The 25,745-nt window shown below is 51.3% G+C and overlaps 2 protein-coding genes across 8 annotated transcripts in view; one reads left to right on the plus strand and one right to left on the minus strand.

Moving 5' to 3' along the window:
* The first annotated feature begins 170 nt into the window (after positions 1–170).
* Positions 171–2,733, plus strand: LOC122394149 (peptidyl-tRNA hydrolase 2, mitochondrial-like). 5 transcript variants are annotated; one of them, XM_043390840.1, is made up of 2 exons: positions 171–282; positions 1,397–2,733. In XM_043390840.1, exon 2 carries the CDS (start codon positions 1,401–1,403, stop codon positions 1,962–1,964), a length of 564 nt encoding a protein of 187 aa, XP_043246775.1. In that variant the 5' UTR covers positions 171–282; positions 1,397–1,400; the 3' UTR covers positions 1,965–2,733. The 5 variants fall into 5 exon arrangements, with proteins under 5 accessions (XP_043246775.1, XP_043246756.1, XP_043246764.1 ...); XM_043390821.1 differs by having other exon boundaries at positions 273–365; XM_043390829.1 differs by lacking the exon at positions 171–282 and adding an exon at positions 296–410.
* Positions 2,728–25,745, minus strand: part of LOC122394138 (CUGBP Elav-like family member 1) — a 37,003-nt gene continuing 13,985 nt past the window's right edge. The window contains exons 3-14 of one of the 3 annotated variants that reach the window (XM_043390784.1): positions 25,637–25,719; positions 17,636–17,684; positions 15,621–15,746; positions 15,277–15,356; positions 14,464–14,601; positions 9,626–9,737; positions 8,737–8,853; positions 7,467–7,541; positions 6,886–7,035; positions 6,422–6,562; positions 5,340–5,493; positions 2,728–4,079 (exon numbers count right to left, since the gene is read on the minus strand). In XM_043390784.1, the coding sequence (XP_043246719.1) occupies positions 5,366–5,493; positions 6,422–6,562; positions 6,886–7,035; positions 7,467–7,541; positions 8,737–8,853; positions 9,626–9,737; positions 14,464–14,601; positions 15,277–15,356; positions 15,621–15,746; positions 17,636–17,684; positions 25,637–25,719 (1,199 nt within the window). In that variant the 3' untranslated portion in view covers positions 2,728–4,079; positions 5,340–5,365. Of the gene's footprint in view, positions 4,080–5,339; positions 5,494–6,361; positions 6,563–6,885; positions 7,036–7,466; positions 7,542–8,736; positions 8,854–9,625; positions 9,738–14,463; positions 14,602–15,276; positions 15,357–15,620; positions 15,747–17,635; positions 17,685–25,636; positions 25,720–25,745 lie in introns of all 3 variants that reach the window. The other 2 variants (XM_043390781.1, XM_043390791.1) reach the window with 2 other exon arrangements.

The following is a 25,745-nucleotide window of genomic DNA, read 5'->3' on the forward strand; positions in this document are numbered from 1 at the left end:
CAGGCCACCCAGCCCCAAGGCACTCACTGCACCCGGCCAAGGCCCTATATACCCACCCGGCTACGGGGTGCGCTCCCTCGGGAGCAGCGGTGCCGCTCCAAGGGAGCAGCCCGCATGAGATAAAGTTGCCTGCCCAGCCCGGAAGGGGGCTGTGGCGTGGTGGAAAAAGGATTTCAGTATCCTGAGGATAGAAGCACGGACAGGTGTTACCTTCATATGGCAGCTCTGTCTTTTAAGCCGTTTACTGCGCAAGAATGACAATTATTAATTTCATCTTTCCCGGTGAGATCAAGATAGGCAAGCAAGCATTCAAAACGCGGTGTAATTTAGTGAAAAAATTGATAAGTTTTGTCATAATATATCACGTAAGCAATTTTCAAGGGTTACTTGTTGATCTTTTGTGAAGACAAGTGCGTAAAGGAGCAACTAAAGCATTGTCAAATTTCACCATGTGTTGCTTATGATGAAATGCTACGTCAACGTTATTTGACCGTGTCGCCCAGTTTTCCCCATGTTGTGCAATGTTGTGTAGTTAGCCGATGTACTGTCTTTATATCCGCCCCTGATATTCTTCTGTTTTTGGTGGTGTGTGCATTGGTGCCTAGTTATTGGTGGTGCTCTCGTTCTTGTCAGAGTAGAGACTGAAGTTGTCACCATTCATTTTCCAGATTTTGATCACAGATGTCTGATTGTGGACAAATGGTTGAAAGGTATAATGTATAATTGAAATTCATACAATTCTTCCCAATAGTCATTCATTGTCAGATGATAGGGGACTGGGGAGTGCCTTCTCGAGTTGCCAGGGCCTGGCATGAGTGGCCCATTGTCACAAATAGTTTTGAGCAAGGTTTTGAGTAAGATTATCTACCAATGATGTGAATCTGTGAATGTTTTGGAGACTATTCACTTTAATACCACACTTTTAAAGCGATTTCAGCCTCACCAGTAGGCAATACTATCAAATATGTTTGCTTATCTAAATTGTAGACGCCTGTAATATCCACTAACAGTTTTTAAATGCTAAACTACCTATTTTTGTAAAGCATTTGACCTTGAGGCAGCATGAAAGGGAAGCATGTGTCTAAAGGACCATGTCCTCTCTTTTTGACATGGTAAATTTCTGATATACATATATTTTATTGATACAGCTGAAATGGGTAGGTGCCTAGGTATCACAATTATTTGGTGAGGTGTATGATGCTGCACAACTGTTCCTGTGCCCAGAAAATACTTAAATCATATTCAGCCAGACCTGCCAACACCACCATCATTGAGACAGAGCCCCTTTAAATGTAACCTTGTGCAGTTACAGACCAGCCCAATGTTAATTTCAAATGCACGTGATCATGGAACTGCAGCCTACCGAATTACTGACCGCAGTTACCCGTATTTCCAGTTGGATGTCGGTACTGGGTCCTCTGCAGAGCACCTGCCGTCAGCTGGTCGCTAGGATGACCGACCTGCCCGGCCTGGCCACCGGTCTGGGCCTGGGCGCCGTGGTCGGCTGGCTTCTGTGGCGCCCCGGCCCGGCCGCCCGCGCCCTCAGTGACACCCCCTCCGCGGGCGGAGACGCCCCCCGCGGACCCTACATTGTACCAGTCAGCGAACACGACGACATGAAGATGATTCTGGTTGTGCGTATGGATCTGAAGATGGGGAAGGGTAAGATCGCTGCGCAGTGCTCGCACGCGGCGCTGGCCGCCTACAAGCAGTCGCAGCGCCAGTCGCCCGAGTATCTCCGTGAGTGGGAGCGCCGCGGCCCGGCCAAGGTGGTGGTCCGCGTAGAGGATGAGTCGGCCATGTACCGTGTGGAGCAGCGCGCGCGGGCCGCCGGCCTGGTGACGGCAGTCATCCAGGACGCCGGCCGGACCCAGATCGCGCCCGGCAGTGTGACCGTGCTGGGTGTGGGCCCGGCGCCGGCGGCCATCTTGCAGGAGGTCACCGGCCACCTGAAACTGCTCTGACCAGACGCGGTGGGGTGGGAGGTAGGTGACAATTGGGGACTGGGGAGGGTAGGCACTGTTTGTGAACGGTGACGTGATACGAACACCAACTGATCACGGCAGGGTCACATTTTCGTTGCCTCGTCGTGATCAGATTGTTAGACACTTAGGCTGGTGAATTTGTCGTTACGCTGGTAACGGCGTTGGCCTGAGCGGTTTCGTTGTTAATGACAGGTCTGGTCGTCTGTTGTGACGTGTGCTGCTGCTTACGCCCATGAACTCATGCAGCCGTTTCGAAAAGTTTTGAAGCCGTCTTTACCTCTTGGCGACTATTTATGTTGTTTCGAAGGAATGGTTCTACCATTGATCCCCTGACGTGTTAACCTGTACCGACATCAGTTCAATTCAACTACGGACGTTAAAGTGCATTAGAATGGGCACCGACAGAGTCATAAGTGATTCCTACTGATAATTTGGTAACATTTTGGTGCATTTTCTACGTGTGAATGTGATGTGACTGCTCGTTAATCCGATGCGGTGATCCATTTTCTCGCCTCACATACCCGGGCCCGATGTTGGTGGATAATGAATGTTGTGGTGAAGGAAAGTTGCGGAACGCAACGTACTCTATGTTCTTGTTACCGATCACTTCAGCATTCGAACATTTCGCCGCTGAACCTAGTTTGTTTCTGTCCCGCGTTTAGCCATATCAGTGTCTCTGTTTCAAAGTCTAGTCTCTGCAGCTTGAGCTGCCCCACTCTGTACCGACCAAATACAAACACGGTTGAACTTTCCGGCTATGTAATGATCATATCCCGCACCGGCTGAATCAATCTCACTCATCCCCCGCACAGCTGCAATTTGTCCACAGGCACATACTCATCGTCACTCAGTGCGCTACTCACTACCATTGCCAGTGATATTTTCCGAGCTGCCGCGGCCACTCCGCATCAGACCGTTCCTTAGAAGGCGGCCTTTAAACCCTGCAGTTCATCACTATCTATCAGTTACCGCCGGGGCAGGTCACCGCCCTGGGCCTGACGCGGCACGTCAATTAAGTACGATTTTTAGGGTGATTAGTGCGAATTAAGGATGGTTAGTGACGGAGGGATTATGTTAGGTCGAGTCAAGAATATCCTGGCACGATTGGACAGAGGGATGAGTCGAGCTAGAAAGAGAGAATCACACGGAGAGATGTTACCTGTTGATAAGACCGTCGCATAAATGATTTACATAACATGTCTCACCTCTTCACGAGGCACCTGTGCGAAATTAACAAGGCAACTGCAATACGCTGCCTCCAATGCACAGTTTTCTGAGGGCTCATTCGTATCCCTCTGGTCAGGAAGAACTTATTCGGGGCAAGTCGTGCATAGAGAATGTGGGAGTTTTTTTTTTCTCAACATTTCATGACAGGGTTTGGCCGACTTCGGGCGTTCTCATTCCGAACGATACGTTTGGCACAAAGTTGGTAAGATGAAAAACTTGCGAAGTTGGACGGTAAACACGCACATTAGAGTGAAAACATCAATCACCTTTCGTGCGGCATAAAAGCAGATATTCAAGCAGTTGCGCACTATTGTCTTACTACGTCAGCACGGCATAAATGAATTTAAAGGTAGAAGACTTGTCACGGGGGTAATGTCAAAAATACCGGACTTGACCTGATGTGGTTACAGAGAGGACAACTATTTTGTACCGAGAGCTTTGTGGTGCCATTTCGTCCAGGACACGCGATTCGTTGTTTCTGAAATTGGGCACAGGTCTCGACAGCACGATCAGCCCACATAGCTATTGACGTCACTACACGTCATCAGTGTACGTCACCTGATGTGGACCGGACTGCGCACACGCGTACACGAAAACGCATCCAAAATCACAAAAGCAATCACAAGACGGACGAAACTGAAGATCGGGGGCCGACGACAAACCACTACGGAAGCTGCACAAACAGCGGACGTATCGGCCGGCGGCGACGGGACGCGAACCCGCCCCGGCCGGCCGGCGGCTCAGCTGAGCGGCGCTGCCGCCAGTGCTGCCATCCAGCGGCGACAGCGGCACAGACGGCACCAGGGACAGGGACGCGGCCGGCCGGCCTGCCACACGCAGCGCGCACATGCCTCTCACGCAAGCAATCTAGGGAAGAGAAAAGAGCTGGGGTTAGTGAGGCGGCCGGCGCCGGGCGCTGCTCTCCGCTCCGGGACCGCCGAGACGAAAACCGCCGATGACCGGTACAAAACTAGACATGCAACTGGGAAAAACGCAGCCAGAGCTTAGAGATTCTCTACATTTTGGCAAAAATCCACATCGATTTACTTTCACCGATGGAAAAGTGACAAGTGAGGTCGCAAGTAGAATGAATTGAGAAGAACTGACTGGCTGCGCTTTTCTTTACAAACACTTATAAATCACAGAAACAAGGAACGGAGAAGCCGATAATTTAAGACAGGATAGACGTCAAACCACACGGAATACACACAAGTCGATGTCAGTTTAGCGACAATGACGAGGGAACAGCACACAACCCGAGGGGTGACCGCTTGATCTGGGTCATTTGGAGTTCACTTAACCTTGGATCAGGCACAGCGACCAAGTTTAATACCATGATGCAGTATAAGAAATTATATTAACTGCAGGCGAAAAAAAATCCGATTCACCTGGTTCAAACGGTCACTCCACGGCTGGGGGACACCATAAAACACCAGAGCACCGCCGCCCTTTTGGCACATGGAACGGAGCGAGATCATCTTTCTACAGCACGGGCACAGGCGGCGCTCTTATTGGCAACTGTATTTGCATCAGGTTTAAAAGCAGTAAAAAGTGCAATCATACTCGCATTGACATGCAGCTACAACCATTCGATCTTTTGTAGCACCCAACATTATGCGCTCAGATCTATCTGGATTCTGGTTCCACCTGAATATGAGCAAAACACATCAACTCGTCATATGTATGTCCTAATTGGCAGCAGTTAAATGTACGTATCAACATGCTTGTGAACGCAGCCTCCTACAGCCAGGAGATATAACAAAACTGTGAAGGCAGAGGCATGGCTTTCAGTTTGCTCTGATATGGGCAGTTACTAATCCAAAGTTAGAATTTAACTTCTCCTTTACTGCTCTTCACAACACAGCCAAATACTGACGTTGGCCGTCCACAGACCCGTTAGTGTAGTCTCACTCACATATGGAGATAAGCTCAAAATTTCTACGAAAGGCACTTTAGCCTACCGACCGGGCTTCGTGAACTGATAAGGCACCGCCACAGTCGCGCCAGCACGACCAGGCTGACTCCGACAGGTGTCCCGCCCATCTGCGCCAGTATATTATAGATGTCGCCCTGGTCGGCCCAGCCCAGGCTCGGCCGGCGTGCTATCACAGAGTGCGTCCGACTTACTCCGCGTTGGGCGGCGGCGGCAGCGGTCAGTACGGCTTGGAGGCGTCCCGGGAGCGTTTTAGCTGCACCTTGAGCCGCTTGGTGCCGATCTGGAAGCCGTTCATACCCTGAATGGCCGCCTGGGAGCTGCTCGGGTTGTCGTATGAGACGAACCCTGAAAACGGATCGAAACGGATGATGGTCCAGACAATAAGGGCAGTGCTGACGGAAAACACACAGAGAAAAATAGACAGCCAATCAACACCCATAACCGGAAATTTGGCACACACATGCTTTTTCAGCCAGTCAACAGAGCCCTGTGTAATGCGACATTGATAACAGCAACCAGTAAAAACGTTAAGCACATGTAAATGCATCTGCAGGTAAGAAGTGGTTGGTGCACGCCGTTTATTGGCGTTTGAGCTGTGAAAAGTGAACAGTTATGAAATCATCTAAAACTTAGTTTGCAAAAGAAGCAAGGAAAGCAGTACGTTTACGGAAGAAATACTAATAAGTGCCGGGTGTCCCATGCCATTGCGTCACCGAATAGGTACTTCATATATTATTTGCTGTACCTTGATTGTTTTATATGTTTCAATAGGTATAGAACCGTGAAATCAATTGAATATGTGACACTCGTAGCTGGGGCATTTGGGCAACAAATTATCTTAACGGGCATAATTCACAGGCATGTTGAAGACCTACAGAAGTGGTACAAAGTCGTTAGTGCAATTTAGTAATCACAAGCGCATGCTTTCCTTTTAGCATTAACGTACGACTTGATACGAATCTCCGAATCGAACTTAATTTACAAAAATCTACAAAGGCAAGCCAAAGCGACAGAACAACAAGAGCATGCAGGAACAGCGTGTGTTGTTCGCCAGCAGCTCAACCTGTTCTGTTTACTGTAGGGCGCACCGTGATCTCAGAGTCTCTCTCTGCTGGCCTCAGAGGTCGGAGGGGGGGGGGGGGGGGCTGAAGGCTCGTCCCTGCGCGAGCCGCCGAGGGGGCGCCGAGGGGGAGGGGGCGGCGGCGGGCCTCACCGAAACACTTGGACAGGTTGGTCTGACGGTCGACGAACACCTTGGCGGAAATGACGTTACCGAATGGCAGAAAGGACTGCGCCAGGTCGGAGTCGGTGAACTCTTGCGGCAGGTGGTAGATGAAAAGGTTGCAGCCGTCGGGGCCCTCGGTCTGGCGGCCCGAGCCGGCGGCCAGCGCCGGCGCCGAGTAGGCTGGATACCCTGCGGTGCATCGTCCCCGGTCACGGCCAGGTCACGGCTGTTCCAGAGGTCCGATCACCAGAGAGGGTCGGCAGCCGGGGAGGTGAAATACAGGGCGGGAGGACCTCGGCAAACAGAACTCATCTCCCACCCGGGCCGGTAAGTAGAGCGAGCAAGACAAGTCAGTGGGAACAGCGGGGTCAGCGCCATCAACAGGTTAGTCTATCCATCAAGTTAGTCCACTACCTCGGGCCACATGCACAAATCAGTCAGCCGATCGGCACTTTACACACGTCATGCCCACTCTCCGACTCCGACCGGCTCTGACTCTGACTCTGACGCACCTGAGTACTGCTGGAGCGCGGGGTAGGAGCCGAGCGAGTCGAGTCCGGCGCCGGCGCCCAGACCGCTCAGCGGCGCCGACGCGCCGGTCATCGACAGCGACGGTACCGACGGGATCGGAGACGCCGCCGACGTCTGTCCGGCGAACGCTCCTGTGAGGAGGATAGGGAGAGACTGGTCAGCCGGGAACAATACCGTACCAGAACGCTAACGGAACAGTACCAGAACAGTAAAGAAGGCAAGGCAACCATACGATCCTTCAATCGAGCCGCGCCAGGTCTGTCGGAATCGCCCCACGGCCTCTCGTATCAACAAGTGGTTTATCAGGTTGTGAGGCGCGAGCACAAGACCCGGTAGTGTTCTCGGTTAATCACAACACATTGAAGCAGTCCCATGATGCATGACGTTGAATTGCTTCAAAAATGGCGCTGTCGATAGAGGTGAACGATAGAGGCAATCAAGAAGGTAAGGATCTGATAACAATGTAAAATGTTGCAGCAGTAATCACGTTACAGTGACACGCCCATGAGTAAGGCATCTTCATGGGACAAATAACGGCAAATACTCGGATGTATCCTCGTACCGTAAGGCATGCCAGGAAGAGGTGAGCCATTGTGGCCCATAGCCGCCAGCGAGGCCAGGCTGACGGAGCTGAGATCTGTCAGCAAAAACAGCATTGTTAGAATAAGAACACCCAATCTGGCCGAAAATATCCAACGAGACCAGGCTAGTAAAGCTAAGATCTGCGAACAGCGCAGCATTTAGTTGTTTTGTTGGATCAAGACCTTGCGGTCCAACAGAGCCGTTTCAAATCATTTCAGTTGGATGACAGGATAGGAGCCAGACACTGGGCTGGGGTCGTTTGGTGTTCTGTGGATCAGCCCACCCCAGAGACAGGCCAACGAGCCGCACTAACAGGTACTCCTATGGGAGTTCGGTCCGATTGGAGCTCCTTCAAGTCACTTCCGGCTACGGGCACCACCCAGCTCGGAAAACAAGGAAGGATCGAGCGAACCGGAAGAAACCGACCAGAATTCAGAACGTCATCAACTAGCTGTAGAAAAGGAATCAACCAAAACTAAGACGAACGATCTTTCACAGTCATTTCATCTCCATTTATTCCGATCCCCGCAAGAAAGTCGGATCCGTTTCACACAATTCATCATCCCGTGTGCCCGTTATATAGCCTTGCGTGCGCCATAGATATACCTACACATTACGCACTATTGGAACTGAGTTCCTGATGCCGAAAGGCGCCTGTACCTGGTAGATCGATATAAGACTACCTGGTCCACTGGTAAACTGCCTGGCTGCATGGTACTTATGTACATAAAACGGTGCATAAAGACATCAGGAGATCAAGTCAAGTGAAGCTACAGGAGCCAGTAGTCACTACGGGGTAGCCCTCTGCAAACTGCGTGGTAGGTATTCTTTTTTCGACAAAACCGAGAATATCGCGGAGACTATGCTATCGGTCACTCGGAAATCGTAACAGCAAGACGCGCGAGACTCCGCACCTTAGATGGGCATTACCATCGTATTCATTTTCCATCCAGTTTGGCAACAAAACCCAAAAGTTTATATTTGCCCCCAAAACAAACTGTTGCATTTTGTTGCCACACAAAGCATATATTTTGTTTTGTGATAGACCCAATCGAAGGAGTGGAGCATGGTCCCTCTATTTGCAATGAATTCCGACCGACAGATCACATAGTCTTTGAGTTATCACCGGTTTTGTCGAAAAAAGAATACCTACCACGCAGTCTGCTGAGGGCTGTACATCCAAGGATGCACCATTTTACCTATTCTTATTACCTGTTGCATTGGTCAAAATTTGAACTACCGGTACACACCTGGTACATTGGCGGCGAAGGGCGGCAGGCCGGCGCCGGCCATGTCCGGGGTAGGCTCTCCGTTGGGCCCCAGCACCATACCGGCGGCCGGGTGAAGACCGGAAAGACCAGGCAGTCCTGCGGAACACATGGATTATCAGAGGGCGACGGTGGCAGGGCTAAACGGCGGGAGAGGCTGCCTTATATGTGCATGAGTCTAGAGCTTGATATTAGGAACGAATGATCTGCATTCGCCGATAGCTTTGGAATGATGAAGGGAGGCTTATCAAGAAAAGTGAATGGAGGGAAGAAGGGAGAGGAGAGTCAAAGGAGAGGGAGAAAAGGATAGAAGAAAAGATGAAATGTGAGACGATGGAAGTATTAAAAGCGAGACCAGACACACATCGTCCTAGAGCCCGCGAGCTCGGAAACAAACGATCAACAGCGACGGCTCCGACCGAACCGTGCCCGATTCGGGACGAAAAATGATACCTTTGATGTGGTGGCGCGGAACATCGTCAATCCATCTCATACGCCGCCGAGCGCGGCTTTGAGCGCCGCTGAGGCGACCCGGCCCAGAAAGGCCGACCCTTTCCGAGAGCGGCTCTGAACCGAGCGGATCGCTCAGCGTTCGCCGAAAGGCTCGGAAAACCGCTCCGCAGCGGTTGTGAGTTGAGGATTTGTGTGTTGTTCCGTTTAGTTTCTCTGCTTAGCCTTTGGTATCGGTTTCTATTTTCTTTTGTAGCACCTTTTTTATTTCATGTCCCGTTTGGCGTTCATTTTTTTAGGGCCAACACTAGTTGATACATGACTCAAATCTCAACGACCTTACTAACGGTCGTAAATAAGGGTAATATTTGTTTCTCACGCGCATCGACCCACTAGAGTACAAAGTGCCGTTCATACGTACCGTGTCCATTTTGCAGTTGATGCGGCAGCAGCTGCGAGCCCGGCATTCCTCCCAGGCCGGGTATGGAGGCCAGCGGAGGCATACCTCCCGCTCCGTTCAACTGCTGAAGGAGCTGAGAAACAAATAACGCCGATCGGTCAGTCGCCGAGCAAAGGGGAACCAGAGCGCGTGAGAAGGAAGAAGGGAGGGACGGAGGAGAGGGAGAGAAGTGAGGGGAAGTGGCACCGGCTGGGGACGATTTATGGCCTGCGCTGCCGGGAGTGGACAGTGATAAATGACTGCTAATATGCGTGCTGCATTAACGCAGCGAATATGTAAAAATGTCGATATCAATATTGCTGTAAAGTAGTGTTAATTGCGCAAACAACGGGCAATAATAGCCTTTTAACTCACAATGACTGAAAGAAAGTAAAACACGAGACTAGAACGACCTGCAACCCTAACCGTCGTCAGTATCGGGGGGGGGGGGGGATGCGCCAGGAGTAGGGGCTGTTTTTTTTCGTCGGGAGCGGGGCGTGGCGCTCATCAGGAGCGGGGGCGTGGTGCTGCTAGAAGGGGAGGGGCGGTTCTGCGGAGCGGAGGCACCGCGCTGCGGGGGCGCCAGGAGCGGGGGCGCGGTGCCACCTCCTGTCACAGGTGTGACGGGTCGCCGGCCAAGCGGCCAGCGGCGCCGGTGACGACGCGACCGGGCGCGTCACGCCGTACCTCTGGCGCCTATTTATACATCGTTATCTGCCCAGATGGCGGCGCGGCCACCGGCTGCCAGCCGCTGAGCTGAGCCCCGAGCGGGCCGAGCGCTGAGCTGCTTCCAGCCCGAGGCCGCCCGGGCCGCACAGTGATGCAAATGGGGTTCACGAGTGGCCATAAATACCCAAAAGTCAAGTTTACTAAATCGAGTTAATTGCGATATGGCCGAGTAGACAAATGTTTGGGGCATCTGAAATCACATGGTTTTCATGTTTTTGTCAAAACCGGCCTCGTGTATAATCGTCAGAAGTCGTGACAATTTCTAGGTCGTAAAATGACGGTCAGACGCTCGCAAGTTCAAACGCCGCTGGTTTGCGTTCATTTCGTACAAATTGAAAAAAAAATATGCATGGGAATGATCCCCAAAGCCTTCTGCTTCTAATGCCGGGTCACAAAAAGCCGTATCTCATTCGCTTTGGCGGTAATCTGACTATTTATCATCATGTTGCAATCGCAGTTTTTTACTAAGAAAAAAAATGTTTTCGTTTCACCTACAGCACCTAACACAGTGTGTGCCCGTTAGTCCACCATACCATAGCCTTCCCTAATCATTTCTGAGTCGCATCGTGAAAGAATTAAGGCACTAGCACAGGGCTGACCGGCGCTACAGAGATTTTTGTCCGGGCGGTCGGGTGCCGCAGTGGGCGCGCAGTGGACGGGTGGGTGCCGCCGCGCGGCGTCCGGGCGGCGCAGCGGCGCGGCCGCCCGGGCCGCCCGCTGCGCCGCGGCACCCGACCGTGCCGGACGAAAACTTCTGTAGCGCCGGTCAGCCCTGTGCTAGCGCCTTAATTCTTTCGCGATGCGACTCAGAAATGATTAGGGAATGCTATGATATGGTGCACTAACGGGCACACACTGTGGGAAGTGCTGTAGATGAATTGAAAGCAAATATTGTTGGTAAAAAACTGCGGTTGCAACATTATTACAAATAGTTAGCTCACCGCCAAACCAAAATAGATACGGCTTTTTATGACGTGGCATTAGAAGCAGCAGGTTTCGGGGAGCATTTTCATGTATAATTCTTGCAGTTTGTATGACATGAACGCACGCTAGCGGCACTTGAATTTCAAGTACCTGACAGTCATTTTACGACATCGAAAATGTCTCGACTTCTGACAATCCTACACGAGGCCGGTTTTGACAAAAACATTAAAATCATACTTTTTCAGACACCCCAAACATTTGCCTGACTGACCATATTACGATTTATTCGATTAAGTGAACTTGAATTTTGGGCCTTTTTCGTATTTATGGCCACTCGTGAACCCCATTTGCATCACTGTGGGCCGGGGGAGAGGTCCTGGCACGGTGGCCGCCCCGCCCCCGCCGGCCTCAGCGGCACCACGCGGACCGCCCGCTGCACAGTCCGCCAGTGTTGTTTGGACGCTGCAATTTATGCGAAACACGTCCAGCGGCGCGATTCATGGCCAGACAGGGGGATATTGCTGCAGGTCGTGCCTGATTTCAGCCACGCGGCGTGCGTGGAGGCTGAGTGGCGGCGGGCGGTGGTTTCCGTTTGTTTGGTTATTTAGCTAGTTGGCAGACAGCACCGTGGGCTGAATGATCTTCTCGCTAGCCACGGATGAAGTGTTACAGTTCGTCCATAGCAGCAACTAGTTAGCACTGGACCTGACTGGATATCTTACTCAGGTCGGGACAGCTTACATTGTTAATTAAACTTAACCACTTGATTTAGAGGTCTTGAAATAGCTTCAAGTCCAAACTAGTCTTAGTACCGACTAAATCATGCTTAAAAATTAAAAAGGTATAACAACTATCAAGCATAGTAATTTCTTTCCACTGCCCCTAGCAAGTACCAAATCGTGTCCAATTTTCACCGAGCCACCACTTCGGCATTCACTAACTGTCAGGTGCGAGCCTTGAACCCAAACGAACCCAGCCCAGCTGACCCGTTTCAGATTTACATCACGGCCCGGCCTTCAAAGAACACCACTGCCAGTGCTGACAGGTTACACGTTTACCCCGTCTCTGCTGCCGAGCGCACGCAGCAGAGCGTCCCGCAGCCGCCCTGAGTCCTCTCATCAGGCGATACTCTCAACTCTGTCGGAGGCCTCCCGAATGAGCCGCGTGTCCTGCGCCCGGGGCGGGGCGGGGCGGGGCCCGTCGCGGCCGGCGCCTCCTGAGTCAACAGACGGCCGGTCGTCGCCGTGTGATGACGCGCCGCGCCGCGCCGCTCACCGACGCCGGCGCCGCTATTTCGGGGCGAGTGCGCGCCGACCGCCGCCGCAGCCATGGGCCAGCCGGCCGGGAGAGGAGAGGATCAGCCCGCGCCTACCGCCGCCGCAGCCATGGGCCGGCCGGCCGGGAGAGGAGAGGATCAGCCCGCGCCTACCGCCGCCGCAGCCATGGGCCGGCCGGCCGGGAGAGGAGAGGATCAGCCCGCGCCGGCCGCCGCCGCAGCCATGGGCCGGCCCGCCGGGAGAGGAGAGGGATCAGCCCGCGCCGACCGCCGCCGCAGCCATGGGCCGGCCCGCCGGGAGAGGAGAGGATCAGCCCGCGCCGCCGAGAGGCTACGAGTCCAGTCTTTGCTCAGTCGGGACGGCTGACCGGTCCGCGCGATAGAGGGTGAACAACACATCCTACAAGTTACATTTGGTTTGGTTGAGCTCCATGAAAGAAAACAAGAAGTCAGAAGCTTACGTTCATAAACAATGCTTCCATCATTAAATCCACATCTCGCTCCAATATGTCAACTGCTAGAGACCGGGAGCCGGCACACGGAAGTGGGGCTCGTGGCCTTTTACTCAGACTTCAAACACAACCACCCCAGTTGTTTGCGGTTTGAATGCGCACGTCATCGCCCAGCGCGCATAGAGCGCGCGATTAACGGCATTTCTCTACCGTCATTAAGATCTTTGCAGGCACTGCCAGACACATTTCCGGCATGCACGTGTAATGAATGGCATTCCTCCCTGGAGCATGCTGAGCTCTTTGAACATCTTCCGAGAGATTCCCAACGGCCGCGCGCGCCGCCGTCGGCAGCGTCCCCGCTGCAGGCTCCCTGGTGGCGGCAGCGCCTCCAATGCAGGCCCGCCGCCTCTGGAGCCCTGTTTGGACAGCCATCCAGGCCAGGCGCTGCCGCGGCGCGATCACTACATCGCTTCCGGTGTGCCGCCCGCCGGCTGTGACGTCACAAAAGCACGTCCCGATAGCAGACACCGTGCAGAGCATGACGCACAATCGCTATCAGCGAGAGGAAATACGGAGACGATAGTGAACTCTTTCAGAGATTACCACTTTCATTCTTAGTTCAGCTTACGGCAATCGTGAGCCTTATACGCCAATCTGGCTTTGTTTGCCTGAAAGGTATGCTGTGCCGCAGCGCTTACGAGTGATGGGGGACAGTCTAGCGGGATGCATAGTTTGGAACGTTTATTGAGTGACTTAAGCTTTGCTGCATTCCCATTCGCGTGCGCTGTTGACAGAAAACGGAGCATAGAAGATTCGTTCTGATAACCGGCGAAATCGATTCATGCGTTTTTAAAACGCTCGTAAGCTTCCTCATTTAAGAACAATTATTCCAAATTCGTCGTCATACACGCATTGCAAATTTGCATGCCTTAGCCCCATTCGTAAAGTTTGACCTCCAAAGACTTTGGCTGCGCTGCTATCACAGTTAATTAGAAGCGCACAGAAACTTTCGACACTATAACCCTCAAACATAGTCAATTAAGCATCTCAACCAGCCTACACGGCTGCTTTCATCCCTGCCAATTACAATTTAGCCCATTCAACACACCACTGACTTCTCGGTTATGTAACCTCTGCGCTGGACGCTGCATAAATCTAGATTTTAGAATTTAAACAAATCTCGAGTTGCGTTTGGTGTAGCTTGTTGAGGTTATTGCATACGTCATTACCTTTGATTTCCCTCTTTTTTGTTACAAAACATTTCGAAAGAGCATAGAAACTAGTTCCGACGTCATTACTAGTTCATTGCTGGACTAGAAAATAGCTTGGTGTCATTCAGCTTGCTACCAGAGCTTGTTCTCTACACATTATTTAATCAACTTGTAAGAGCGTCCCTGTAACTACACAGACCAGGGTCTTCGCGCTGTCCCAAGACTCACCGCCAGGTACTGAGGGTTGACGGGCATCGGCGCGGCGACGGGCGCGCCCCAGAGTGCCGAACTCACTCCCTGGAGTCGCTTAGCATCCTTCTCCTTCTGAGTATCGGCGAACTTAACCGTCAGCGGCGACGAACAGCCCTGGCGGGGAGGGACGGGTCAAATGGAGGTCAGCTGGAAGTCGGGTGGAGGTCAGGTCAAGGTCAGATAGAGATCAGCTGGAGGAGACGGCGTCGCGAGATCGACACCCAGAGCGATTAATGCGTGATGTGAGACCATGGTACGAATGATGATCATCTGTGTACGTTTGCACGCCGTGTCTTCTTTGCGACAAACTAGTGCAATCATCCGATAATTTGGGGCGAATTGGAAGCGCATGGTAAGCGCTCCCTAGCAGCAAGCGGATGCTTCCACGTTGAGATACATTGCACGCACAAACACTGAAACATCGTTGAAATATGTTCGCCCGGCCTTACATTGTTGGCATATCAGTCACAGCTGAATTCGACGTGCTCTATTTCATGTCGCTGATAATAGATGGCGCTGCGTGTAACGCCTGCAGGTAGACTGTACCGCAAGACACGGCTGCTCCCAGCGCGGCGTAGGCATCGCCAAGACAAGTGGCGAATTGCTTAAAAAGAGTTTTAACTATCCTTTGTGTAGCTGAGCAGCAATACGACAGGGACAAAAGAAGTACGAGAAACAGTATCGAACTCAACCGATGGAACCACACTCAACTCATCTCACAAAATACACAGAAGAATAGCGTGAAAGCCGTGCCGATTCTCGACATCACCAGTCTTGGGGTGTCCTTACCTCCATAGTCTGTCCCTGGTGCATGGCCTTGATGGCAGCGATGGCGAATTGCCGACAGCCAAACGTGACGAAGGCACAGCCTACGAACGAAACAGGTGTGTTAGACTATAGCTTAGTACAGGGAACGATTATCGCAGGGGTATAGGAGCCAGACACATGACGCATGTCAGTGTAACTGTTCACAGGGGCACATACTCGTACTGCACTGGACAGAAAATGGGTTAAACAGCTTACAAAGAAGGGACAGTGTCTTTTAACGGCTCCACTATACATCTATGGATAAAACGCCGGTAAACTGGGTGACCAGTGCACAACATATGACCGAGGGGACGAAGGGAATTCACCTTTACTGATTCCATTTTGATCCCGAAGAACGGTGCACTCTTCGATTTGACCAAAGGACTGGAACATTTCCCTAACGTCATTTTCATTGTACTTCTTGCTCAGCATACCAATAAACAGCTTCCTCTCTGTAATTGGAAATACAGGATATCAGAACAGCATAGCGTTATACCGGAACGCTGCGAGCAGTGACAGCTGAAGTAGACCTTGTTGAAGCCGAGAAAAACACAACATAAGCCTGGTTCTGGTTCATCGGAATCAGTACCAGACTTATGTGACATATGGACGATTTGTCCGTAAAACTGAAATTTTCTGGCCATCCAAGTCTAGCTCCCTTGACCTTAAACTACCCATGAGAATCCACCGAGCCACCGGAGTCCGGAAGTGAGTACCTACAACCAGTCTTGAAAGTACCTACCGCGCGTCGATGCGGTGGATCCGTCAAGCCTGACCGAGGAAGGGCTGCTAAATTTGAAAGTTGCCGAACTAATTGACCTGGAGGATGGGTAAGGATGTCAATTGGTTCGACATCGCCACCAATTGACCAATTGACATCCTCACCAATTGACATCCACACCCGTTCCCCAGGTCAATTAGTTCGGCAACTCTCAAATTTAGCAGCCCTTCCTCGGCCGGGCTAGATGGATCCACCACCGATGCGCGGCACTTTCAAGACTGACTGTACAGCAGCGTCTCGAGCCAGTTGCATTACTGTCCCCTGTCCCCCCCCCTCCCCCCCGCGGGATGGCCGGCCCGCCCGCCGGTGCGCTCCATCTGCACTGTGCACACATGGAGCGGCGCGCCGCGGTCGATGGGGCGGTCATCCATCCGCCCCTTCCCCGTCCCCACCCCTCCCGCAAACACAGCCCCGCAGGCCGCCGGCGGGGTGGGCCCGGTGACCCCGAGCGGGCGGGCGGCCTGATGAACTGACCACGATGTGATCAGCACTGCCCGACCGGCGAGCTGGGATTAGCGGTGGATCCAGGAGGGATTCCGGAGCACGAAAGGACAGGGGCTGTCGAAAGAGCAGGTGGAAGGACAACTGTTCAGATCATGGGACACAAACAAAGGCGAGGTGGTTGGCTCACCATTCTTTGTGACTAAAAGAAAAACGAAACCCGACAAGGGACATAAGCAGATATCTGTGAGTCCCATGCTAACGAGAAGATCATTTTTTTTTCAAACCATCGGCGGCATCGGCGGAATCCAGACATGTACTGTTTCTCGAGAACGAAATAAAAGACTGTCTCTATCACTTCAACCTCTGATTCAGGAGATCCTCTCCCACTGGGAAACTCCTTGGCAGCTTTGCACTCAACAGCTGTTTGAGCCTCAAGAGACGGGAATAATGAGTCAATTCTGGCCAAACAAACCCCGAACAACAGCGGCATTCAGATGTTCTCGGCCGGTAGACGGAGTCGGCCCGGGCCGGACCGCCGGGGCAGGACAAATACGGACTCCATCGCGGACCTGGCTCTGCGCGCCAGCGAACAGAGTACACAGAGAGCGACGGAGAGACGGATAGGGGCAGGGAAGAGACAGAGGAAGAGACAATAGAGCAGACAGAAGCCATTCGGAGAGAAAGCGAGAGAGAGAGAGAGAGAGAGAGAGAGAGAGAGAGTCGGGCAAACACACACAGACAAACAAGCAGATAGACAGACAGACAGACAGAACGTAATCCAGCGGGACGCGAGTAAAAAGTAGGCAATCCATTCATTTGTCGTTGCAGGTCTGAATTTCCAGTACCGTGAACTATCCAGAAATTTTCTTCCAAGTTCACTACAGGCATAATTCAGCGAAATCCCCAAAGATCTTAGAATGCTGCTTAATTTTTCCACTCCATCAACAACAGATAAGTGTCAACAACATAAAATTGATCCTTAATGGCGTTTAATAGCCCGTGAAACAGCGTAGTTCTGAGCCAAGGTCCTACAAACTGTCAGGATCACAGTAACGACACCGCTAGGCGAAAGACAGAGTTCGCCCATGGACAAATAGAGCGGAAGCACGAACTCACCGTTTCTATTTTCTGTGTCTGCTGGCTTCATCTGGATTGCATGGTGCATCTGTAATGATAAAAAGTAAGCAAGGTTTGGTGATGCAATTTTTTTACACATCAGTCATCTAACTGCTAGCATACGTTTTTAGGCATGACATATAAACATCTTCAATTCCATAGCCACATCAACAGCAATCATAAGTACGTGTCATCAGTCCAAAACAGCTGAACAACAGTCAGCAGGTACATAGATATCCCGGATCATAAAGGAACGGCACGACATGGTCTGTAAATTACAGCGGGCAAAACGCCTACTGCCAATGAGCCGTCATAACACGTGAGGAGCGAAAACACATGACTCAGAAACATCAACAAGAAATTAACTTGAGCGACCGGTGCCAATGTAGATAAGAGAGAGAGAGAGAGAGATAACTGTATTTGACAGACTCGAGGTCCAGTACCAGTCACATCACATCAAAATTGTATCACTGTACAGGGCAGAGCACCACGCTCTCCGAATCGATGAATAACATGCCAGATCACTTTCATATAGGGAGGATACGATTCGGTTGTCCGTCTGGCTCAGGCGAGTCATGAATCCATAGACGGCCTTTCGATACATCGCCATAAAGTTATCGATTCTTTCATTCACAAACATGTCGGACGCACTACAGAAACGATGATAACCAAAGAACATTCTAGCTGCATTGTTGAAACAAACAGTAAATTTCCTTGACACAGAAGAGCGATAAGAATGCCACAGATGCACACCATGTACATTAGAACAATACGTAGAGTATAAGTACCGTTTCACATTATATGAGCACATTGCAAATTTCCTGATCAGGGAGTTTGCCCGACAACAAAGAAGACGATACTGATATTGGATTTCCAGATCATCAGTTTTCTTGGGGCTGCTGGTGATATGGAAGCCAAGATATTTGTACACTCAGAAAACACTTTGAGAACATTTTTGAATAAGGGCTCATATGAGTGCCAAAACAGGGCTCAAATCTGTATGATTTTAAAATCGGGATCAGTTAGGCGCCCTTTTCGGGCTCAAAGTACATTAGCCCCGAAAGCGGCATCAGTTCGTCTTCCTTTTCGGGCTCAATTCGAGCTGCGTTTTAGGGCTCCATACGACATTCCGCCATTCCGTCTTTTGCTGTTTTCAGTGCCATGTGTTGGTGTACCTACCGCCGTGATTTCAAAATGAATGGTAAGTTATTAGTTATCAGTTATCGCTATCTTTTAGAAAAAATCAAGATGTTGATGCTCATGCCATTTTAATCCCTTATCAATTAAAATTGTGGTGGCATTTGTTCAGAAAAGGTCTGATCTACAATTGTGGCGCCGTTGATACGAATACGCACGGGTTTGATTATTCGTTTTTCTTGTATTTGCGCCACATGAAAGCATCATATCTGGATTCAGGATGTCAAATAGTGTAAGAATGTGCAAAAATTTTGTCTGGTTCTTCGTGATGATGTGATTGAAGCAATGCTTTCAAGGGTAGGTAAGGATTTTGTTACTTGTTCGTAATGGTTATCTTGATGCTCAACTAAAATTAATCCTAACCTTGCCTACTAACCTATTAAGTTAAACTTAGTACCAATACCTACCAACCTACAACCTATTTGGATCTTTCATATACTTATAACATGCTGCTGCTTCTGCTAACATGCTGCGGAATGCTGGTTGACATGATGGAATGCTGGTATGACAGTGTTCCATGTTTCAGAATTTTAGGTGAATAACCACACATGATGGGGAAAATGTTTTCATCCTAAAAATATGACAAGTGGCTTTATTTCATCTTTGCTAAAAAAAATATGTCAAAAGTTTGATTCAACAGCCAGCTGCCAGGTTACGCATGACTTGACAGTTGATGCATCTACTCTACATCATTTCATTTCAGATCCTGTGAAGGTTACTTCTGACAAAATCTGAGGTAAAAATGGCATTATGCAGTTTTGCGGAAAGACTAAATCTATCTCATTTTGTCTTCAGATTTTTTTTTATTGGGACACCCAATTGAAATCCAATTTTAGAACACTGTGACACCATGCCTGTGTGCCAAGTAAGAGGAAGGGTCTACAAGTATACATCAAGATAACCAATTATGGACAAGTTGAGACTTGAGTCATGAGCTCTTATTTGTGGTTACAATACCTTCAACTGCATGATTTTGCACAACTTCCATACAGGCATCCAGACTGGAAAAGGTTCAAGTCCATACTTATTCTGGTGCTTGAATATGGCAGTTCAAAGATGGAAGGCAAATGATGCTACAAAATGAAAAAAAAATAATTCAACTTACAAAAAATAGGTATTCATATCTATCCTAAACTAAACTAACCTAAACTTACCTAACCTAATCCAACCCAACCCAACCACCCCAACCAGCCCAGCCCAGCCCAACCCAGCCCAGCCCAGCCCAGCCCAGCCCAGCCCAGCCCAGCCCAACCCAAAACCTACAGTCTAAAACCTAGAGCTAAAACCTGCAGCCCAAACTGGAAAACATCCATATGGTACGCCGGACGCCCGTGAAGCCGTCATGCGCCGAAGTTCGGCGCAAGCTATTTTGCAATTTGCGCTGAAATTTCTGCATTATTTGCGCCGAAGGTTAGTGCCCTTTTGCGTCAAAATTAAGCCACTTATACAAAAAGCACGTTTACATCTGCTGGCCAAGGTTTTATAAACCAGACAGAACGCTCTGGGCCTTAACCACTCCTGAATCCCATGTTTGAGCGTCCAAATTAGTTGATGTTTCCATGGAAGCTGAATACCACAATACGTGTAGCGCACTGTAGCATCGTGCCGTGAAATAAGGCTCGGGACGGAAGTTCCGGGGTCACAAAAATTGGTGTGGCGGTGTTGTCGCGGCTGGCGGGCTCCAGCAAGGGGTTTAAGTTTACGACACCACTCTTGTTTCAGGAGAGGTGTCAGCGATTCGAGACTACTTGGGCATGCGGGCAGCGGGGTCGGCGTGGCTGCCTGCGGCTGCGGCCACACATCTTGGCGTCCTGGAGGCGGAGATGCTGATGGTGGCATGAGTCATCACTGGCTGCCCGATTTCCATGCTCCAAGACTCGCCGTGAGGGCCGAGGCGGGCGTCGTGCCGATGGAGAGATGAGGAGGGATGCGCTGGCATCGCGCCTACTGGCGAAGGCGCTCTCCCTCCCGTCGGAGGACCCGCCGCGTCGTGGCGGAAGCCCCCCCCCCCCCCCAACCGTGACTGAAGTCAGTGACCGGCTGGAGAGAGCGCGGGGGAGCGGTGTGGGACCACTGGAGTGGCGCTGCCCGCCGAGGCGCGCTTATCCACGAGACTGCCCCCGTAGACGCCAACAGACGGCGTCACGGTCCACCTGGACCTGCTGCCGATCGGGGCGTCCGCGACAGCGAGGAGGAGTGCTGCGGAGGCGTGACTGGGAGCGCTCCCCCAGCGTGCGACGTGGGCCTGGGTCGACGGGTCTGCGACCGGGGGAGTAATAGGAAGGCGGCGCTGGGGTCCTCACCGAGCACCCAGACAGTACAACATTGGTACTGCGGGAGGCGGCGGGGAGGATTTGCTCCATTTACCGATCTGAGATGGTGGCGCCCAAAACGGCAAAGCAACATCTCCTGAAGCACCCGTCCTTCGAGGAAGACCCCATAATCATTTGCTCCGACTCGCAGGCGTCGCTGGCGACGCCACGAGGTGGACAAGTGGCCCAGACACCCCCCCCCCCCTCATCCCCTAGGTGCCGCCATCTGGGAGTATATGATGGCCCTAGTGGCTGTAGGGGGCCGAAGAATCCACAATAGAAGGAGGGCGGCGATAGCCCGATTAAGCTGGGCGTCCAGTGGAGCCTCGGCTCTATCATGGGCATTGGGCAAGGACTCTGCGAGCACCCCCGTCTCCTCCATCTTCGACGGCACTCCAGTCAGAAAGCTGTCCCCACCCGAGTTTCCCAGCAGCATGGGCCACATGAAACCGAACAGCGCCGAGCCGCTCGACGCTGAGGACCAGGCGAGAGTAACAGTGAAAAGGTGAAACGCTCGAAACGGCGCGCGCCGCCGGCCGAGGGCGCCGAGCCGGCCCAGGCCGGCTGCGGGTCAAACAGAAGCCGTCTCCGCGGCGGCCGCCCAGTGACAGCGACTCGGACTGACGTCGAGGCACCGCTGCCGCCTCCGCCGACCAACCCGCCGCCCAGCAAGGGCAGTTTGAAGGCGGCTGCGCCGGTGAAGGTGGCGCGGCCTGGCAGGGGCCGCGGCCGGCCCACTCCCAGCTACCCGTCCCGCGAGGTGCTCAGTACCACCGACTCGTCCGATTCTGAGGCAGCGCCGTCGGCGGGCCGCCGCCAGCAGTGACGACGACCGGCTGGCGGCGTTCGCGCGGGACTTGTCCGACTCCTGGTACTCGGACTTGCCGCCCAAACTGGACGCCGGCGGCGTGAGCACCAGCAACGCCAATAAAAAGTCCACCTTCATCCGGCTCTTCTCGCACCGTGTCAAAAGGACTACGCCGCGCGGCCGGCCGGCCAACTCGAATGAGCGCAGCGAAGGGCACACGTCCCCGACGGCGGCACTGGCGCCTCCCGCCGCGCCGCTGCCGGCGTTGCTGGCAACGCCGATCCAGGCCCATCGATTTCTACTGTTTTGTTGCCTACGTGCCGCTGCCGCCGCTCAGCCAGCACAATGGCGTGCCGGTGTTGCGCTGTCGGATCGAAAAGCGGCTCGTGCAGCGGACGGACGGGTGCGGCCCGCGCGATGAGCCGCCGCCGCACACCGAGCTGCGCCGCGCGGACGTGAAGGTGGAGCTGGCAGCGGCCTGCTCAGTCCCCTCAACGGCGTCGACCGGCTCTCCGGCGATTTGCGGTCAGAAACGCCGCCGCTTCTGGGACCAAGGTGTCAGAGCGCGGCGCTGCCCGTGAGACGTTAAGTTAGCACAGGCAATGTCGTCTGCACTCCTTGCAGTTCATGTTGAATACACAACCATGTTGCGAAGTAATAGGCGCCGGGTTTTTCAGTTCATAGAACTTTTTCCCTGGCTATTACACCCCACAACCGAACACTGACACCTTGCACAAGTATGACTGTGTGTATGAATGTTAATAAATACATGAACCAATGTTGTGTTTTCGGTTCCAGTACCTTCTTTGGGCACCTCGGCAACAAGTAAGTAATCCGTTAGCTTTGCCACACCTAAGATAGGCTCCCACGTTGTTATTTGCTCCCGGGTTAACATAAACCGGTTTAACGTAACTTTTGCATCCCGGCCAAAATTGCCGGTTAACTGTCCCACCGCTCGAGACTGGCGCTAGGCTGGCCGAGCAAAAAAAAAAGTTTGTCCGCGGCTTCGTCTTATTCGCAGCTGCTGGACACGGGGGAGGGGGGAGGAGGGGCTGCATCGGACGAAAAGCGGGCTCTGGTATTAACTGGATTTTTTGCCAGCTGGCGCCGTATGGTGGCGCTAGCAGAGCTTCTTACATATCAATGCTAGATATAAAAGAATGAATATTTACCAATCAATTTTTCATTTAAAGCCATTTGAAATATTTATGTCCATCCTACTACCGCGCTTAGGTATATCTAAAATTAAATACCTTTCGTGCGTCGCCAGCTGGCCAGCCAGCTGACGCAATCCAGCTTTTACCAAAGCCCCGAAAAGCGATGACGTGAGCCCTAATATTGGCTTCACCACACAATTTGAGCCCTCAAACTGGAATCAGGTGAGCTCGAAAATGGGGATCAGGCTGAAAACTGGTATCATAGTGAGACTAGTTTTAGAGCTTGACACCGATAATGGGTACTGACTGAGCTCTGTTTCTGCGATCAATGATACCGATTTAAGGGATCGTATGAGCCCATGTGGCGCTAGCTCAGAAAGTATTCTCGAAATGTGCTGTCTGTTTTGAATATGGTACATTAGCCCGAAAACTGGTCTCTGAGCCCGAAAATCGGGACACTGTTTTCTCAGTGTACTGATCAACATAAGCTAGAACATTTCCACACAGCACAATATCAGGCAGGATCATATTTCGAAACAGTGGAGGCAGAATCGACATACACACTGATTTCTTGGTATTGAACACAATATCATGATTCCCTGCATAGTCAGCACAAATGTCAACCATTTTTTGCAGACCCTGTGGCGTAGGGGATAGGAGCACCATGTCATCCGCATAATATAGGTGGTTTATACTCCCCAGATAATGACATCCTACACCACTCAAGTCCAATTTTTCTGACAGCTGGTCGGTATAAGCATTAAACAGGTACGGAGAGAGTATCCCGCCTTGCCTTACGCCATTCGTCACAGAGAACTCCTCAGAGAGGGTTTTACCCCAAAGCACATGATACCTATGTGAGTCTCGCCACCGAACGAGGAGCCTTACAACGCTATTATCCATTCCCCTACTCAACAGCTTATCAAATAGAGTCCAATGGTTCACGCGATCAAACGCCTTTCTAGCGTCCAGAAAACAGACAAAGACTGCACTCCTATTGCGCAAATAGTGGTCCACAATTTCTTTTAACGCATACACAGCCATATCGGTGGAGTGGCCCTCCTTAAATCCAAACTGATGATCGCTAGTGAGAAGACTTGCTTTACATCGAGTGAGTATGACCCGCTCCAGTATTTTAGAGCTCACCGTGGCCAAAGCTATTGGCCTATAGTTATCCTTATCAGTCAATTTGCCTGTCCGATCTTTCACAATAGGGCGAAGTATCACCTTCGACAAAGAAGGAGGCAAGACGCCATGTCTCACCATCATCGAGAAACATAACGATAGATGCGTAGCACATGGAACACCCGCAAACTTAAAATGTTCAGCAGATAGACTGTCACAACCTGGAGAGCGACCTGACGACAGCTCATGGATCGATTCTAAAACCTTAGGAACCGAGAACATATCAGCACCTTCACCATCATTACGAAGCTGATTCAGAACACCTTCTTTACAGTCATCGCCATCAACACTATTCAGAATATCAGCAAAGTGATCCTTCCACATGTTCGCTATATTTTTCTCTCCACTGACGCTTCCAATAGACTGGGCCAGTGGCGGATCAGCGTTAAGCTTACGAACTTCTTTCCAAAAAGTTGCTAAGTCGCGCGGGTTTTTAGCAAATTTATCAGCTAGTGATTTTGCTCGCAGCTCTTTCTCATTCTTAAGACAAAAACGAAGCGCATACTTGAATTGTGACCTAGCCATTCGCAACTGGCTGTAGATGTAGCCCTGACGGGGCTTTCCAACCAGGGCCGGGACCAAAGGGAGTAAACATCACCGAACAAGGTGTGTTTCTCCTCCACAAACTCGGTCCAACCTGGGATTGTTCGCTTACAGCTACCATGCGCTCGTTTGGCCACAGTAGTAAGAGTAGCACTCTTAATAGCATCAATTATCGCTTCATAATAACTATTGATAGCCTCTCTGTGGGCTACACTACAGTCAGTGGCAGCACAGAATATAGCCTCAAACGGTACGTCAATATTAGACAATTGCTCCCTCGCAGCCATAGCAAAGTTGTTCAGACCAAGTTCGTCAACAGAAGACCAATCAACTACCCACCTAGGATCAGATTCAGCAGCCTCGTGTGAATCCGGGATAGGGTCGGTGGTCATGATTTCCAGATCACAACACACTGGGAAGTGGTCAGAACTCATAATCGACACATCAACCCTAACAGCACGAACGAGAGAGTAAAGACTCTTTGTACAGACTATGTGGTCAATCCAAGATTCTGTGCAACTGCCATCATTAGTATGAGTGATTGAACTCTGGGGCAATAACAACACATCAGCAATGCGTAAGTCTGCCTCTTGACAGAATGATTCAAGTTCAATTCCAAAGTCAGATTGCTTGATGATGTCAGCATTAAAGTCGCCTACAATGCAGACATTGGGTGAGTCAAAATCATCGATGATTCCTTTGAGCTAAGACAAAACAGAATTTCACACCAACTTCCTTTGAGATAAGACAAAACAGAATTTCACACCAACATGGTAGTCACAAACGTTTATTTACTTACTCCGGGAAGGGTTTTGACGTTGTGCAACTGGTTTTGCGCTTGCAACGCGGCTTTTCTCGTGTAGAATGTGACGAAACAGCAGCCTGCAAACAGAAACGAAAACAGGCTA

Source organism: Amphibalanus amphitrite, unplaced genomic scaffold (assembly GCF_019059575.1).
Source record: "Amphibalanus amphitrite isolate SeventyFive unplaced genomic scaffold, NRLGWU_Aamphi_draft 000025F_arrow, whole genome shotgun sequence".
NCBI classification, from domain to species: Eukaryota; Metazoa; Arthropoda; class Thecostraca; order Balanomorpha; family Balanidae; genus Amphibalanus; species Amphibalanus amphitrite.

Bases quoted from the DNA above. Each gene is read 5' to 3' on its own strand.
- LOC122394149 (XM_043390806.1), top strand. From the start codon at position 682: ATGTCTGATTGTGGACAAATGGTTGAAAG. The intron at 711-1,396 runs GTATAATGTATA...CCGTATTTCCAG, and splicing joins TGTGGACAAATGGTTGAAAG to TTGGATGTCGGTACTGGGTC.